Source organism: Cricetulus griseus, assembly GCF_003668045.3.
Source record: "Cricetulus griseus strain 17A/GY chromosome 1 unlocalized genomic scaffold, alternate assembly CriGri-PICRH-1.0 chr1_0, whole genome shotgun sequence".
NCBI lineage: Eukaryota > Metazoa > Chordata > Mammalia > Rodentia > Cricetidae > Cricetulus > Cricetulus griseus.
The window spans coordinates 147,965,096-147,983,514 of record NW_023276806.1 but is presented as its reverse complement, the minus strand read 5'-3'; the positions used below and the strand labels follow the sequence as shown (position 1 = coordinate 147,983,514).

Here is an 18,419-nt window from a genome sequence, read left to right as displayed (position 1 = left end):
TGAGACCTTCCATGGGGGAATCATCAAAGTCTGCACATCATTTGTGGCAGGGCCTAGGTCCTCCCCCGTGTGTCTAGGCTGAGAGAGTATTCCTCTATGGGGAATGGGCTCCCAAAATCCATTCATAAACTAGGGATAAATACTGTTCCACTATAAGAAGTCCTATAGGTTGCCCAGGCCTCTTAACTGACACCCAATAACATTTGTATCAATCAACCAAAGACTCTATGTAGAGTTGAAGAAAGTGCAGATATAAAACACAAAATAGTAACTAATAAACAAAGTTGATATAATAACTTGCCATAAATATTTGACATACTAAATTTCCCATACAAACCATAAATACATACATACATACAATACATTCCCATACATACAATAAAATTGGATAGCTTTGAATTATCATGTATGACATGAAAAAAACAAGACATCAATTTCCCCTGATCTATAATCTTGACAATAATTCAATTTACTATGACTTTCCATTTCCTCATTCAAATTTATTTTACTTTGTGATACATTTCTACAAAGTACATAAATATGAACATAAAAAGTGATAAATGATTCAAGTGGAATTAATTTACATAATTTTAATAACATCATCTCCATAGTGTTATTTTATCTAATTAAAAAAGGCTCATGAAAAAATATTGTTTCATATACTCAGAATACAGCTTTACTTCCATCACTTTAGCCACTCAGTGTTGCTCAATATATTTTAATGAGTTTTATCATCTACTTCTTATGACATTTACGTCAGGTAAAAAGATTTTATAATTTCCATGTTAATAATTAAAGGTCAGATTTTGAGTTGTTGAGGTGTTCAGCTGTACGATTGCTGAGTGTAGAGCATGTACATGTGCTAATCAACAGACAAAGGAATAATTATTCCTAACTCTCCCTAGTTCTGATAATCAAAGTATTGTTTCTTTTGTATTTTTTAACATTAACATCTGCCTATCTTCTTCTTTATTCTCTAATGTTATTCTCTAACATTAAATTCATCATGAGCATAGGTCTAGAACCACCACCAGTGAGGACAGTTTTAGCTTCAGAGTATGTACTATCATGGTTAAATAAGGCAAAGGAAAGTCTTGGCAAGATCTTCACAACCTCTGGACACAATCTTCCAGTGGAGCCACTCATATTTCTATCTGCCTTTCATGGATCAAATAATATATGTCTCATGGGGGGAGGCTGCTAAACTTCAGTTGTTTCTTCATGATAATGACTTATTAACGCTTTACTACATAAGGCTTTGTTCCAGCAACATCCAGCAACAATATAGTCAATTGTTTTTATGTCATTCTCACCAGAAAAACAATGAAATCCTGGAATTAAAGAAATATAATAAATCTAGCTTATAACCTCTTTACCTAATGTAATTAATGATATACAATCAAAATGCACTATATCTCAGAATGTATTGCTTACTTCTAAACAAATACCCTATGATACGATACTATGTGATACTCTATAGTCAGTTCCCACTCACTTTAGACTCATTAATTATTGATGTTAATAGACTATAATTATTTAAAATTAAGATCTTTAGTTTATGAATGAAATAATTCTCTGCAGTTGACACTTGTAACTGCCCACCTAACCCACCTGACTACACTATTCCCCAGTTTCCCTTGTAGGTAACAGTCAAATAGTAGATCTAGGAAAGCCATCTATGATATTGCTGTGTCTGTTTATATGTTTTCCCACTTTTTGTAGTGTGTGGATATAAGTGCTTTCACTGCAGATCCAGTGACATAAATGACAGCATCAGGAACAGGATGGAGATAGAGTAAGATTTCTGGAATTGGGGTGGGTCAAATTAAAAGAAACTAAACCACTCTATTAGAGTATTTTGTTTTTACGAAGGAGAAAAGATTGCTTCAGGCTTACTGTTTGAGAGCATGGTGTTGAAGGCATGACATCAAGAATGTCTCGTGGCTGTTTAAGCATGAGTGAAGGTTCAAGACCAAATACAAAGAAAAATTGAGTACTAAAATTTTAGCAGCTTGGCCTTCAGACAACAACATTTAAGAGATTTCTTCCCCCAAAGGATTGGATAAATTCTTAGAAAAGCTTTTGATTAATAAAACCATGGATATTATATGCCTGTGATGTTGTATCTATCATAGATATAGACACATATGAGAGATAAAGAACAAAAATAATAAATCATTACTCCAATGGTTCTACCTGAAAAATTACATAGAAACAACCAATCCTTTATAGTGGAAAAATAAGACTTCAAATATGGGAGTGAAGGGAACATATGAAAGTAACTGAAAATCAGAGATTTTTACAACATGATAAATAAAAGACCAAGAGACAGATATTGGGGTTCAAGTTTCAAGCTGAAGATCAGAGAAGCAAAGCAGCCAAGATAGTAGGTCTTACTTCTGAAATGGCAAACATATCCCCACAAATCCTCAAAGGCAAAAAGCATCTTCTATTCCTCCTTCTATTCCTTTCTCTGACCAGTCATATCACTCCTGTCTCCACCTCCCTAGTGCTGGGATTAAAGGCATGTGATGCCAGGTGCTGAGATTACTTTTATATAAGATGTTTCCTTTAGGGTTGGATCCATTTCTTGTAGTCAGTGTAGCCTTGAACTAACAGAGATCTATCTACCTTTTAATCCTGAATCCTGGGATTAAAGGTATATTCCACCACTGCCTAGCTTCTATATCTAACTAGTATGGCTGCTTTGCTATTTTGATATCCAGTGGCTTTAATAAATCATAAACAATATATCACCACTGATTTTTCCCAAATGTAATATATATAGCCATAAATGTACATTGACATGTAAGTGTGCAACAACCACCAATAAGCCGTGACACCGGCTGTTTTTGCATTATCCTACCAAAAAGCCATGATACATACTCTCTGCAGTGTCCTGCATGCTTCTATGGAGGAGACAAAATGATTACTTTAGCAATATAAAATTTTCCATTATATTGGGAATAAATATAGCCTTGATCCTGTTCTGTAAGTTTCTACACTGTCTATCTTCCAATCACGACCTACCACTCTCCTCTAGATTTCCCAAATAACCAGGTCTACTTCAGTTTCACAGTCTGCACAGCAACATTTTCATGTAAATATTCAAATGTTATTTGCTACATTTTATTCATGACTTGGCTTAGGATTTATCTGGTCGGTGACAAGCCTCTACTTTGGAAATATCTCTCGAACAGAGAAGCCCAAGTTCCTCTCTAGCCTTTGTTTTCCTTTTACTTTTGTTATAGTGAATTAATTTTTACTTCATAACATACTTTCCCAACAACCTGTTTACCCGGTGTACAAAAACAGTTATCATTCACTGTGAAACTCATAATAGCCATAATGCCATGTATGGGATACCTCATGTGTGCTCTGCATAAATACATTTGATTTCATAATTTTAGTCCAGAATAAAGAACCCAAAGAGAAGAGCTTCCTGGTTTTGTTTAATTGACTTGCTGATAGCTCAGAGGGTAGCTATCCTGAAGACAAGGACTTAGTAAGGTGTACCAATGCGTAGGATAAATTCACAAAGAAAATACAAGAATAAAGATGATGCACTAGTTTTCCAGGTTTTGAAGATGACAACACTAGGAAAATGTCATGAGCAGAGCTTTAAGTAGAGCAGGATATAGATCTCCAAAGTTAGGAAACACATTAAAATGGGAACTGTGTTCACTCCATTAAAAATAAAAATCCTCATGTGGAAATTAAAATGTGGGAGGACAATGATATTTTTAGAAATAATTAATTCTCTTAGTCACAGACTAGATTTGTCTTTTTTTTTAAATGAACATTATTGAATGTTCCATTCCTGAACTCTATCAGCGTGTGATATGATCTTTCTCTGTGGTAGACCTATTCTAGCAACTGCGTAGGTTAAAAGATGAATAAAATACTGCTCTCACCTACGGGATTCTTTTCTCCATTCAAGGGATCACATTGGGACATTAACAAGTAGAGTAAAATGGGAGAATAAGCCAGTCCTTTGGAGAAAATTATGAGGAAGGTGCTCTAGGTGTCATAGTGGTAAAATAGCATCTGGTGTAGCAGGAAGAGGAAGGAAGTTAGTTTTTATTCCAAACAATAGTCTTAATTTCATAGATAATATCAAAACCAAGCTGAGAAAATTAAAGCAACTTGTTGTGTTGCTACTATTTTAGACTGATGTAGAAATAACAAGCAGCTTTAATTTCAAATAAATGATTCTAAATATCAAAATGGGAAAATAGCAAATATTAAACCGTTGTTTCTTCCTTTTTATTAGTAGTTTCCTATACTGTCTATTAAAAATAGACTCATAACTGCTCCCTTTATTTTGAATAATCCCCAAATCTAACAAATTTTCTAAGTTGTAATTTTTTTTGGAGCAACTCAAGTTAGTATTTAGTTGATTATAAGTTGTCTTAACCTAAATTCAAGTACTTTTGCTAGAAGCTGTGTGTGTGTGTGTGTGTGTGTGTGTGTGTGTGTGTGTGTGTGTATGCACACATGTGTTCGTGCATGCATGAATGTGTAAAACACTGCATCATAAAATGAAGTCACAAAGACAAAAAGGATTATGAAAATTTTTGGACTTCATCACTCAAAATCAATTTAACCAAAGCCTTTTAATATTAGTGAAAATACCAACTCAGCATTATCTTTGTGGGTTTTAAGTTTTTCTTTTTATTTGCCTTAAACAAAGGAACTTGTGTTTTTTCTTCCAAGACATTGTGCTGGAGAGTATTCATGTCCAAATTATTTCAAAGAGTAGCTAGGGGGAACTATCATGGGATAGTTATATTTTTCTTTAGTTACCTTAGAAATAGAGAACAACAATCTCTTTGGATTCACAAAATTATGTAAATCTTAAAACTTGTGTTGTTTTTTTCTAAGAGTTTAAAAATATTGATGAAACTTTCTCTTAATTGAGAAAATGTTTCCTCTCCAAATCTGAAAACATGGCCAACTAAAAATCCTGTACAAAAGTGAATGGGTGAAAGCTGTGAGTGAGGACTTGTGAACAGAGGAGGTGAGAGGGTGGGTCATCTGGGATGAGGAGGCTCAGCTTCATCACCTGTTGGGAAAAAATGAACTAAAACCATAATGTGTCATTGCCACACATGCACATTCATCAAAAGGACTAAAACTAAATAGGCATGCAACTGTCAACAGTGTTGGAAAATTATGTGCTCACACAGCAGGAAGGAACAGAAATTGCTACAACTACTGAGAAACAACAAATCACTCGCTGCATGAGCCTAACTTGAATCAAACACTTCATTCCTAAATGTATCCCAATCCAAATGTATGCATATCATCACCAGTTTGTCAATTCTCTTAAACAGGTACTTCCCGAATAACTAAACAACAGCCTCTGGGGATAAAATGAATGTCATAAACAGAAAGGTGGGAGAGAAAACTCCATATACAGAAAATGTTACATTTTTCACTTTGTATAAAGTTTAAGCTTAGGCATATCTCAAGACTGGTCTATCCATGTCAGGGTTGCACTCACATGGAGACTAGATGAGAAATAACTAAAGGAACAATAATGAGGGCTCCTGGTAGCTTTGGAATACTGTGCTTCCTGATCTAGTTACTTACAAATATTATTTGCAAAAAATGTAATAATATATATGGAGTGGATATCATCTCATTTTGATTGGAAACTAAATATAAAACTGAAGACATTGACACCGGGGCAAAGGGAGCACATGAGTGATTTCAATTTCTACCTATATTAGCATCACTCATCTACTTATCAAGCATCAAAACAGTAATCTATAGAAACATACTTTTAGTGCGTTTTAGTATTTAATTAGATTTTAGTAATTATTTGGGTACCTTGAGAAAGGAACTAGATGATATATTGCCTCCTTTTCTCTCAACAAGGCCATCACTAGAAGGGATAGATTTGGGTGTAGGCTACTTCGCCTCTGCTTTTGGATATCTGCTTTAGAACAATGTTCGTGTGAATGATAAGGGAGCATCTGGTGGCTTTCCCCTGACCTATTTCTGGGAAGATGGATTTCATATTCAAAGAGAGCATCCTGAAGAGCAGGGATTGGAAGTGGACTTCTCATGAAACATGGCCCATGATTGCAGAGTAATTTTCTCTGCTAAATTATTAAGCCTTCATAATTACAGCTACAGCTATAATTATATTGCAAAAATTACCTTTAATAAAGATAATAGGCAGTTTGAGGTGGATTGGATCTGGAAAATTTAACACACACTATGTTTTATCAATTTCCCTCATGTACCTTTATTCATGAAAAAATTCTCAGGTGCCCTTCATGGAAGGTCACCTTTTTACTTAGGGAATAGACATTAAAATTTATAATTGCTGGGGTAACAAAACTAAAATCCATACAGAGAGATTAATTCAATGCTAAATAAGTGACTTCTGCATCATATATGTGTGCTTGTACAAACACACATGCCTTTGATGTTGCTGAGACTTAATATGCTATTCTGTTAAATTGAAAATACTTAAAATGAAAACAGTACAATAAGCATATTATGTTTCCTGGCAAGCAGATTTCTCAGATGGTTATTTTGAAGAACCCAAAGATAATGTATACATTTTGGAGAACCAAGCAGAATAAAAATAAGATAGAAAAGGTGTTCAAGCTCTGTTATTAACATACACTAGAGAATTCCATTCAAGTAAGTACAATAGACATTAAAATTCCAAATTTATTCACTCACTCATTCATTCATTCATTCATTCATTCATTCATAATTCAATAAATATTCCCTATGTGCTTTGCAACATTCTACAGATAAAACAAACATTTATGTCCTAATAAAGCTTACATATTATAAGCAGTAACATAACTCGAGAGCATTTAAGTAAAACCCAAGAAACAGTATTGAGTAATAAATAAGAAAGAAAAAGGGGGCTATCAAGCAGTGTGGACAAGAACACTTGGAGTCGATATGGTCAGGAAAGAGCTTAAAGATGGTAAAACAGACATAACATGAGGCATGAGATACCTGGAGAAGGTAAAACTCATTTCAATTACAACATAAGCAACTGAACTAAATCTAACTGTCAACCAGTAAGTTTTTACTGGATCCTATTTATTCTTGATCCCATTGGGTAATACCATGGTTTCAAAAAGCACCTGTCAAGGTTCAGCCTCCAGAGCAGTACACACAGAAAGAAGTAACTAAACCCAGAAGGGATGGAGCTTCCTCAGGTCACTAAGCATTGTGTCCACAGAAATGGTTACTTACTGTTCTTTGGCTTTTCCCCTTTTCCCTGTTTCCATCATTGCTATTGCCACACATCACAGGCCCAAAGAAATTGGCCCATGAAATCTTGAATAAAATAAACCTTTTGTCTTTATAAGTTAGTTATCACAGAGGCTGGCTGGAGAGATGGCTTGGTGCTTAAAAGCACTGGTTGAGCTTCCAGCAAACTCAGGTTCAATTCCTAGTACCCTCATGGCAGCTCCAATGGTCTGTAATTCCAGTTCCAGAGGATTGTGTACCCTCTTATTGGTTCAGAGTACATATATGTACATATACACATGCACAAAAAACACCCATACACTTAAAATTAAAGATAAAAATAATAAATCAGTTAGCACAGATAATTGATTCAGCCGAGGAATCAATACCAAACACCAGTGCTTTTCCACATTTGTTCCCACAGAGTAAATAACCAAGCTCTACCCTTGTTTTACAATTAAATTTTCATATTTATATATTTTCTGAGCAATTGGCAGTAAGAGGTTTGTTCAATATTGTTTTCCTTTATTCCAAACAAAATGTGACAATACAAAGTTAATTTACTGAATGGAGGACAGACCGTAAACAGGGTTCTAATCCCTGGACAAGTGCCTTAACAAAGGGTTGTTAAAAATAATCAGACACGCAGATAACATAGTCATTTTGGAAAGGCTCTGACCCCTCCTTTAAAACTGTCACTCTTTCTTATCACTGAGGCACATTAGCCTAAAGTTTTCAGCTTACTAATTAATTAAAAAACATTAAGATATTTAAGTTAAGTTTTGCCAATCCAAAATGAAAAGTGAAAATGAACCAAGGCAGATGAAATGAGTCCTGGCACAAAGATTGTTCTTTCTGTTTGTTCTCAATAGCATTGCTCATTAAATCTTTCTCATGTAATAAAATAGAGACTGCAGGGAGATGGGAGCAGGTAATGAAAGCAAGAGAACAATGGCCCTCTCTCTGTGGAACAGTTCTTCCCTTAATACTTTGGAGAAGAAAGCCTGGGGAATCAGAGGCTGACAGCAGCTTCGAGGAATGGTCCTCTTAAGTACTTTCATGTCAGGCTACACTGAAACGAGTGAACTAGCACAGGAGTCAGAAGAGTCTCAGAGTCCAGATTCAGCAGGTAGAAATAAGATGAGTTTGCAGAAAGATCCTGGGGAAAACATGTGCATGTCAAGATCTTAGACAGTTACATAATTTAAAGAGAACACAACAGAAAAAGACGCCTCTCTTACTGTTTACAATTTCCATAAAGATTTTTATTTGACTCCAATGTTTGTGTATGCATCAAATTCAATATGCTAACAGAGATAATAGTTTTATGGTGCATGAATAAACATCTTATTCTGTACAATCTGACATCAATTAAAATGTGCAATTATCTTGAGCTTTTAAATTTACAAAATGAGAGTGTTGCATTGTGCCAAAATCACGGGAATACTTTTTCAACCACAGATAAAGCCTCTTCCAAACTGTGAAAAGGCAAACCTATAATAAAGAGTGCAGTACTTAAGTTTCTATTTTCTCTTATATTAGCACTGTGACTCCCACATATTAATAACACATTGACTCCACTGTCCACTCTGTGTTTATTTCATTTCACAAATACAGATTTTCTACTTTTCAGAGCAACAACCAGTAGACCAAACAATATAGTGCAGCATGTTTTATTTTTCCGAGACAGGGTTTCTCTGTGGCTTTGGAGCTGTCCTGGAACTTACTCTTGTAGACCAGGCTGGTCTCTAACTCACAGAGACCTGCCTGCCTCTGCCTCCCAAGTGCTGGGGTTAAAGGGATGCACCACCACCGCCCAGCATAGCACTTCTTTCTTTGTTTCATTTTTGGCCATGTCTTGGGCTACTCAGCATGCAATGCCATTTTGGCTAGACTGAAACTCCTTTAAATTCTAGAAAGTGGTTCTCAGCCTGCTAGTTCACAGGGGCTGAATATCAAATATCCTGCATAGCAGATATTTATATCACAATTCATAGCCCCACCAAAATTGTAATTATGAAGTAGCAACAAAACAATATTATGGCTGGGGTGTCACTACAACATGAGGATCCGTGTTAAAAGGTCGCAGCCTTAGAAAAGTTGAGAAGCACCGTACTAGGATGAAGCAGGTTCCCAACTGATACAATAAAACCAAGAGGATGAAATACTTCCTCCCCACTTCCTGATGTTTGGCTCATCCAGTGCCACACAATATCAGTATATTTTGTCAGTACAAGATTATTAGCAATGTTTGGATCCGTATTTATTCATCACAGCCCAAGCATATTTTCTACTGGCAACTTGCAAGTAGAGGTCAGAATGTTCCTAAATATATTTCAGTGTAGATGATGACCCCCACTGAAGAATTTTCTGATTAAAATGTCAATAGTGACATAAGAAATAATGTCCTACAATTATATTTCCCCTTAAAAGATCACATACAGTGAAATGCCTACAAAGCTAGAATAAATATTCCATGATCCAGAATATTCAAATACTTTTGTAATTACTTCTGGGACTTTATGTCTATTTTGATGATAACAGAAAAAAAGTATTACCACCCATTTGTCAACATCATGGTTTACCTAAGAACTACACATATAAGTAGTGCATAAAAAGAGTGAGTGAGAAAAAGGAATGAACATTTTCAAAGAGCTTCGAAGGCACAAATGGTGATGGAATGGATGGTAGCATGTTCACAGTGATGACTCAGGACACAAAATGTTTCTATCAAAAGAGTAGCAGTCAGAGTTCATGTTCCCAGCAACCACTTAAAAGCTAGGCATGTTGGCACATGTCATTGTCTGTGACCTATCATTGGGAAAAAAGAGATAGGTAGATTCCAGGAGCTCAGTGTCCATCAAATCTAGTCAAAACAGTGATCTTCAGGATCAGCAGGAGAACTCATCTCAAAAACTAAGGGGGAGATGAATAGAAGAAGACACCAAAATCAAGCTCAGGCTTCTACCAATGCATGTGCACCTGCAAACATGTAAGCATACACATCCATACACCACATACAAGAAGGAAGAGGTAGGTAAGAAGGAAGAAGAGAAGTTGTATAAATGGTTAAGAATATTAGGAGATGATGTTGTGGTTTAATTTTAAAATGCCTTGTATGCCACGGGAGTCTGGATATTTACAACAGAATTTTAAAATATATTGTAATTATGATAAAATTACATCACTTCTTCCCTTCCCATTCTTTCCTCAGTCTCTCCAGATCAACCAACTGAAGAGGAAACCCATGGTGAGAACCTTTGCTTATACATCTAATAGGAGACTGATATTCAGAATATACAAAGAAATAAAAAATGAAGAGCCAAGAAAACAACTGAACCAATTAGACAGAGGCTACCAAACTCAACTAATAGGTCTCAAAAGAAGAAATAAAAATACCTAAGATGTCAATTAAAATGTATTTAACATCTTCAGCAATTAGGGAAATGAAAATTAGAACTACCGTGAAATTTTAAGGAAATGAGAAAGAAAAACTTTAGATGCTAATTGACCATGAACAATGCTGTGTATAGAGAGTGTGTAGGAAATCATCAATCAAAAAAAAAAGGAGGGTTAGTCTCCTTTAGTTCCAGGGGTGGTCATGAAGGTGGACAGCAAAGGCCAGAAGAGCATTTAAAACTATTCTGAACATTTTCTTGCCTCTCTCCAATTAAAATGAATACCTTTCAGCACTACCAATTATCAATGTAGGCATTAAGAAAAATCTAAATTTGCTTATATGTTAGTGTTCACTTCCAATACTATAAAGATCATTTAGTACATGTCATTATATTTAAAATGGCTACATAATGAAAACATACATTAGCTATATAACTTTTATATAATAACCAATATGGAGAGACAGTTTGTGACATTACCTGCTCCAGGACTTCCTTATAGGTGATAGTTGCTTTAGTGTCTGTAACAGGACTGTCATAGATGATAGCAATCTTATCCCCTTGGCCATTTTCAATGTGACGATCAATAGCATTGTAACAAATATTAAGCATCCCTTCCACAAACCTGAAACACATTGGAAAGAAAAATAAATGACTCTTCATGATATATTTTGGTTTAACCACTTTGCTCCATATCTAGCTGCCCTAGATATTCTTAGGACAGTGCTTTCTGCATTGCTTCATGCTGGAAAATGATGGTAATAAAGCACATATTTTAAATGACATCCAGAGAACATTTTTACTTTAACAAATATGGATTTATATTAATGGATAACAGGAAAAACACACTTTGTACTTTCAACTGACAACTTTGTGGACATTGTTGCTTAGGATGAAAAGGGAGTCTATAGTACCTGGTTAGTATATTTATAGAGATAAAATGAATCCTGTGTAAGTGTGGTGAAGAAGCATTAGTGATTATGAAAAGAGACATGGCAGATGCACAGCAGATATTTGCTTAGCTGTTACAAATAGACAAACACTAAAAAAGTCAGTTCTTTGAAATACATTGTCACAGTTAGCTACAGTTGTCAACTTGACACTGTTGGAAAGAAAGAAACTGCATTAAACAATTGTTTCCATTGCATTGTCTTGTTTCCATGACTTTGGGGACATTTATTAATTATTAATTAACAGTCCACTGCACTGGGGACTGTACCATCCTTGGTCTGATGGACCTGAACTATATAAGAAAACAAATAGAGTAAGCAAGGGGAAACAAGCTACTAAATAGAATTCTTCCACAGTCTCTGCTACAGTTCTTAGCAGCAAGTTCCACCATGACTCTCTACTTAATGGTCTGTACCCTATATCAAATAAAACCTTTCCAGAGGTCACACTGGCCAGTGGGGCAGGCAGGTGACCTTTGAACTTTCACTATCTTCAACCCCCCCCCAAATCCAATAACCCAGTCTCATCGCAAACTCTGTAGCAGACTACTAGCTGTGGCCTCTCCACTCTCTCCACCCCATTCAAAGGGAACTAAGCAGATCCTGGAGTCACAAACTGCTCCACCCCCCATCCTATAGATCCTCTCAGAAACCCCCTTCTAGAGCATCTCCATCCTTAAGTATCAGCACTCAACTCAAAGAAACACTCTAACAAAAACCTCCAGGGATCACACCTGCCAGGATCTCAGAAGCATCATTCTCTACCAGGCAAATGAAATCTACAACATTCTCCTAAGATCCAGTGAGGGCAACGGTAACCAAGGAATGTAATACCAACCCAACAAAGACGACCAATATCTAGTTCTCAACCAATTAAAAACCCAGATCCAGATGCCTAGAAGTCAGCATAAAAACATAACAGCTAGGAAAAAATGTCCCCACTAAAGCCCAACAACCCTAATAGAGTAGACCATGAGAAATACAAAATAGAAGAAGCAAAAGACAAGGACTTCAAAATAGTCTTTAAGAATATGTTAAAGGCCTGCACACCTATGAACGCCTGATTTTTGAAAAAGAAGCCAAAGCTATACAATGGAATAAAGAAAGCATCTTCAACAAATGGTGCTGGCATAACTGGATGCTGGCATGTAGAAGACTGCAGATAGATCCATGTCTATCGGCATGCACAAAACTTAAGTCTGAATGGATCAAAGACCTCAACATAAACCCAGCTACACTGAGGTTATTAGAAGAGAAAGTAGAAAATACCCTTGAAAGAATTGGTACAGAAGACCACTTGCTGAAGATAACACCAGTAGCATAGACACTGAGATCCACAATTAATAAATGGGACCTCCTGAAACTGAGAAGCTTCTGTAAGGCAAAGGACACAGTCAACAAGACAAAATGACAGGCCACGGATTGGGAAAAGATATTCACCAACCCCACATCTGACAGAGGGCTGATCTTCAAAATATACAAAGAACTCAAGAAGCTAGTCTCGAAAACACCAAACAATCCAATTAAAAAGTGGGGTACAGAAATAAATAGACAATTCTCAGTAGAGGAATCTAAAATGGCTGAAGGACATATAAGAAAGTGTTCAACATCCTTAGCCATCAGGGAAATGCAAATCAAAACAACTCTGAGATACCATCTTACTCCTGTCAGAATGGCCAAAATCAAAAACACCAATGAGAGTTTATACTGGAGAGAATGTGGAGAAAGTGGAATGCTTTCCACTGCTGGTGGGAATGCCAACTTGTACAGCCACTTTGGAAATCTGTATGGCAATTCCTCAGGCAAATGGGAATCAGTCTACCACAAGATCCAGCAATTCCACTCTTAGGCATACCCAAAAGAAGCCCCTTCCTACAACAAGGACATCTGCTCAACTGTGTTCATCAAAGCATTATTTGTAATAGCCAGAACCTGGAAACAACCAAGATGCCCCTCAACTGAAGAATGGATAGAGAAAATGTAGTACATTTACACAGTGGAGTACTACTCAGCGATAAAAGGCAATGGAATCTTAAAATTCACAGGCAAATGGATGGAACTAGAAGAAACCATTCTGAGTGGCGTGACCCAGTCACAAAAAGACAGGCATTGAAAGTACTCACTCATATGTGGATTTTAGATTTAGAGTAAAAGATTGCCAGCCTGCAGTCCAGGCTGCCAGAGAGGCTGGTAAACAAGGAGGACCCTAAGAGAGACATACATGGTTCCCTGGAGAAGGGGAAAGAGACAAGATCTCCTGAGCAAATTGGGAGCCTGGTGGAGGGACTAGGAGAATGAGAAGGGGAGAAGAAAAGGGATGAGGAAGACATGATGGGACAGGGAGGTTGAGGTGGTGGAAGAACAGAAGAGAGCAAAATAAGAGATAATATAATAGAGGGCGACATTATAAGTTCAAAGAGAAATCAGGCACTAGGGAAATGTCTGGAGACCTACAAAGATGACACCAACTAACAATCTAAGAAACAGAGGAGAGGCTACCTTAAATGCTCTCTCCTGATAATGATATTGATGACTAATTCATATGCCATCGTATAGCCTTCATCCAGCAGCTGGTGGTAGTAGAACCAGACACCCACAACTAAAACTTGAACTGAACTGAAAGCCAGACGCAGAGAAGGAGGACTGATGAGCAAAGGGGTCCATACCAGGCTGGTGAAACCCACATAAACAGCTGTCCTGAATAAGGGAAATCTGTTGGTCCCCAGACTGATAGCTGGGAAACCAGCATGGGATTGATCCACATCCCCTGAATGTGGGTTTCAGTGAGGAGACCTTGGAAATCTATGGGGCCTCTTGTAGTGGATCAGTACTTATCGCTACCATAGGAATGGACTTAAGGAGGGATGTATCCCCCTTAAGGATGGAGTATCCCCCACATGGAAGGATACTTCCTGAGCCTAGACACAAAGGGGTTGGCCTAGGCCCTACCCCAAAGAATATGACAGACTTTGAAGATCCCCTATGGAAGGCCTTAACCTCCCTGGGGAGCAGAAAGGATATGGCATAGGTAGGGCATTAGTTGGGGGGGAGGCAGGGGAGGAGGGGAGGGAGAAGGACCTGGGATTGACATGTAAAATAATTTTCTTTCTAATAAAAAAGGAGACAAAATAAATCAAAAACTAAAAAATAATAAAAATAAAAATGTTAAAGGTACTTAGAGAGTAAATGGATTAATCCCTTAAAGAAATGTGTAAAAACACAGACAAACAACAGAATGATATGAAAACAGTTCAAGACTTGCAAGTGGTAATAGAATCAATAGAGAAAACTAAAACTGAGGGAAAACTAGAAATGAAAAAATTAGGAATTTACCTTAGAGTAAAAAGATATGAAAGATATTTGAAGAAAAATGAACCTAAGAAGCAAGCTAGTATAGCCATTTTAGTATCTGACAAGATCAGAAGGGATAGAAAAGGACACTACATTCTCATCCATGGAAAAATCCACCAAGATAACATTGCACCAAACACAGGGGTACTCCAGTTCATAAGAGAAACACTACTACAGCTTAAATCACATATTAACTCTCTCTCACACACACACACACTGATAGTGGGAGACTTCAATACTCCATTCTGGCCAATAACACAGGTCATTCAGAGAAATACTAGGCAGAGAAGTACTGCACCTGACAGGCATCAAAAGCCAACTGGACCAAACTGATATTTATAGAACAGTTTACCCCAAAATAAAAGAATATACTTTCTTCTCTATACTTTGTGGAACTTTCTCCAAAATTAACCACATAATCAGACACAAAGAAAGTCTCTACAGATATAAAAAATAAAAATAAAAATAAAAATAACACCCTGCATCCTATCTGACCACCATGGATTATAAAGCTGGATATCAACAACAGAAAACTTACAAATTCATAAAAACTGAATAACTTACTACTGAATGAAAAATGGGACAAAGTGTATTAAAGAAAGTAAAGACTTTCCATAAATGAATGAAAATGAATACAAAACATACCCAAACTTATGAGATAGGATAATGGTGATTGTAAGAAGAAAGTCTGCATAAGCCTGGAAAAGTCAGAAATAAAACAAATTCTGCTTCATGAACAAGGCAAAGCGAATAGAGATGTAGCTTCATTGGCAGAGTGGTTGTCTGACAATCAAAAGGCCCTTGGTTAGATCCCTGATAAGGCATGGTGACATGCTCATGCCATTCTAGCACTCTGGAGGTGGAAACAGGAGGATTAGAAGGTTAAGTTCATCCTTGGTTGCGTATTGAGTTCAAACCATTCTGAGCTACTTGAAATCTTCCTGTATTATAAACATAAGTGGAAAAAGAGAACAAACTCCTGAGAGTTGCCATCTGACTTCCACATGTGCTCTCACATGTACAAACTTATACACACACACACACACACACACACACACACACACACACACAATAATAATAATAATAATAAAATTGTGAAAGTCTCTATGGTGTGAAAGTCTCACAATTTACCACATTTTACATACAAGAGAACTGATGGTAGCTTAAACAAAACTGAGCCTTTCAACATTATATGGCTTTTATAATAATGTTCACAGAATTTGGTTTTTTGCCTGTTGTTCACAACATGTAAATAGATTGGTATTTACATTATTAGCAGGTTATAGTTTTCCCTTTTAAGAATATGCTTAAAGAGACAGAGCGAGCCCTACCCTGCCTGGGGAGTGGCGGGTAGATGGGGTGGGGGGTAGGTTGGAGGTGGGGGAGAAGGAATGGGGGTGGGGGGAGGGAGAGGGAGAGGGAAAGTACATGTGAAAATATTAATAATTTAATAAAAAATGCAAAAAAAGAATATGCTTAAAGAAATATTTAGGAAAGAATAATACCTTTGGGGGCAGTTAGGAGGGAGATCAAAAGATGAGGAAGGACATGCTATCAATGCTCCACAGAACTGTGTTGCAGGAGTGAGCAAAGCATCATGGCTCTCAGGAGTTACAGCTAGTGAATCCAGCAGCACAAACTGGCCTAAGACAGAGAGGGATATACTGTGGATGACTAGATCAAGTGAACTTCGAGGGACTACTTAGCTCAAAGATTTGATTATTCTGCTGTGACAAGATGCTTATTTCTCTTTATATCAAATCATTTTGGTAAAGGTCGATTGAAAACGTATGTGCTGTCTCTCTGCTGCCATTTCTAAGTCCCTGGGTAGATTTCAAATGAGAGTCTCTCAAGATTATAAAAAAAAAATAACTAATGCTCCAAAAATTACACTTTACAGTGTTTTGATTCTCCTACAAAGTGTTAATATGGCTCGTTTTTTTTGGGGGGGTGGTTGGTTTTTCGAGACAGGGTTCTCTGTGTAGCTTTGGAGCCTATCCTGGCACTTGCTCTGGAGACCAGGCTGGCCTCGAACTCCCAGAGATCCAAAATATGGCTCATTGTGCAAATAATGTATTACTTTATTACTTCCCTGGAAGTCTGACATTTTCTGTTGGAGTGGTGTTGGCAGAGGGACCAGGACTTATCCTACATATATGATCTGACTTTTTGTAGCCCCTTCCCTGTAGTGGAATACCTTGTTCAGCCTTGATACAGTGAGGAGGAGCTTGGTCATGCCTCAACTTTGTATACCAGACCTTGTTGACTCCCCAAGGGAGGCCTTACCCTCCCTGAGGAGTGGAGGGGGAATGGGAAGAGAGTAGATGTGGGGGCAGGAGAAGAGCAGAGTTGGGGAACTTGGGTTGGTATGTAATATGAAAAAAACTATTTAATAAAAAAGAGAAAGAAAAACATGTTGAGTGATGACATAATGGTCCATTCAATCACTACTCCATGATAAAGCTAAAACTATGTGGCTGAAAATTGCCTTTAATAAAATTATTATTATTGAAAATGATCTTAGGATGGAGTATCCTGGAGAGAAATATTACCCATATTGTTTATTTCCAATTATAGTTTCTGGTTGTAGTCCTACAGTTCAGCATGTGTATACATACATTAAAGTCAGATAGTCAAATTGCTTTCTGGAAATGTTGAATCGGTTTACACCACCATCAGTATTACCCGCATGTTCACTTCATCAAATTCCTCCAAGTACAGCTTATGCTCAATTTCTTTTCGTACAAAAATTTAAAGGTATTTAAATTTTTTTCTTGGTTACCAGTCTTAACTACTTCAACATAGTGATTTTTGAAAGTACTTTCTATAGAATATTGAGGTTACATTTGACGTTGCTCCAGATGATTTTAGCATACTCATTAGTTTTAAATTGTGATGTTGTTTTACATAACAGTATTTTAAAATTGTTTATAGTAAATAATTTCATCATTTCTTCTGTGAATTTTCCCTAAGATAATTCATATACTATGCTTCTTATTTTATATAATATATAAATCCAAATGTCTAAAGGTTTATTCATATAGAAAAGATGCAATTTGGACATAATACCCATTATATGTCACATGCCACCTATGCATTATATTTATAGTACATATGCACACACATTCAATATTCAATAGTCTTACATGAATGTGGAAACAATTATTTTACATGTTAATAGTTTTCCAAGTGTCCCTTTTTTGTTTTGTTTTGTTTTTTGTTTTTTTTTTCTTTTTTCTTTCTTTCTTTCTTTCTTTCTTTTTTTTTGGGGGGACAGGGTCCCTCTGTATTGCTTTGGAGCATGTCCTGGAACTCACTCTGTAGACCAGGCTGACCTTGAACTCACAGAGATCTACCTGCCTTGGCCTCCTGAGGGCTGGGATTAAAGGCACACTTTTAAAATTATCCTTAAACTCTTCATTCAGTCTTGGTCCTCTTTTCTTCCCATACATTAGCATCATAAAAACACCAGAGTCTTTTTAGCAATATA

General features: G+C 36.7%; 1 protein-coding gene across 1 annotated transcript in view; it reads right to left on the bottom strand.

Moving 5' to 3' along the window:
• Positions 1-18,419, bottom strand: part of Acss3 (acyl-CoA synthetase short chain family member 3) — a 184,821-nt gene that overhangs the window by 120,747 nt on the left and 45,655 nt on the right. Inside the window, exon 2 of the mRNA XM_035451839.1 lies at positions 11,109-11,253. Within this exon, the coding sequence (XP_035307730.1) occupies positions 11,109-11,253 (145 nt within the window). The remainder of the gene's footprint in view (positions 1-11,108; positions 11,254-18,419) is intronic.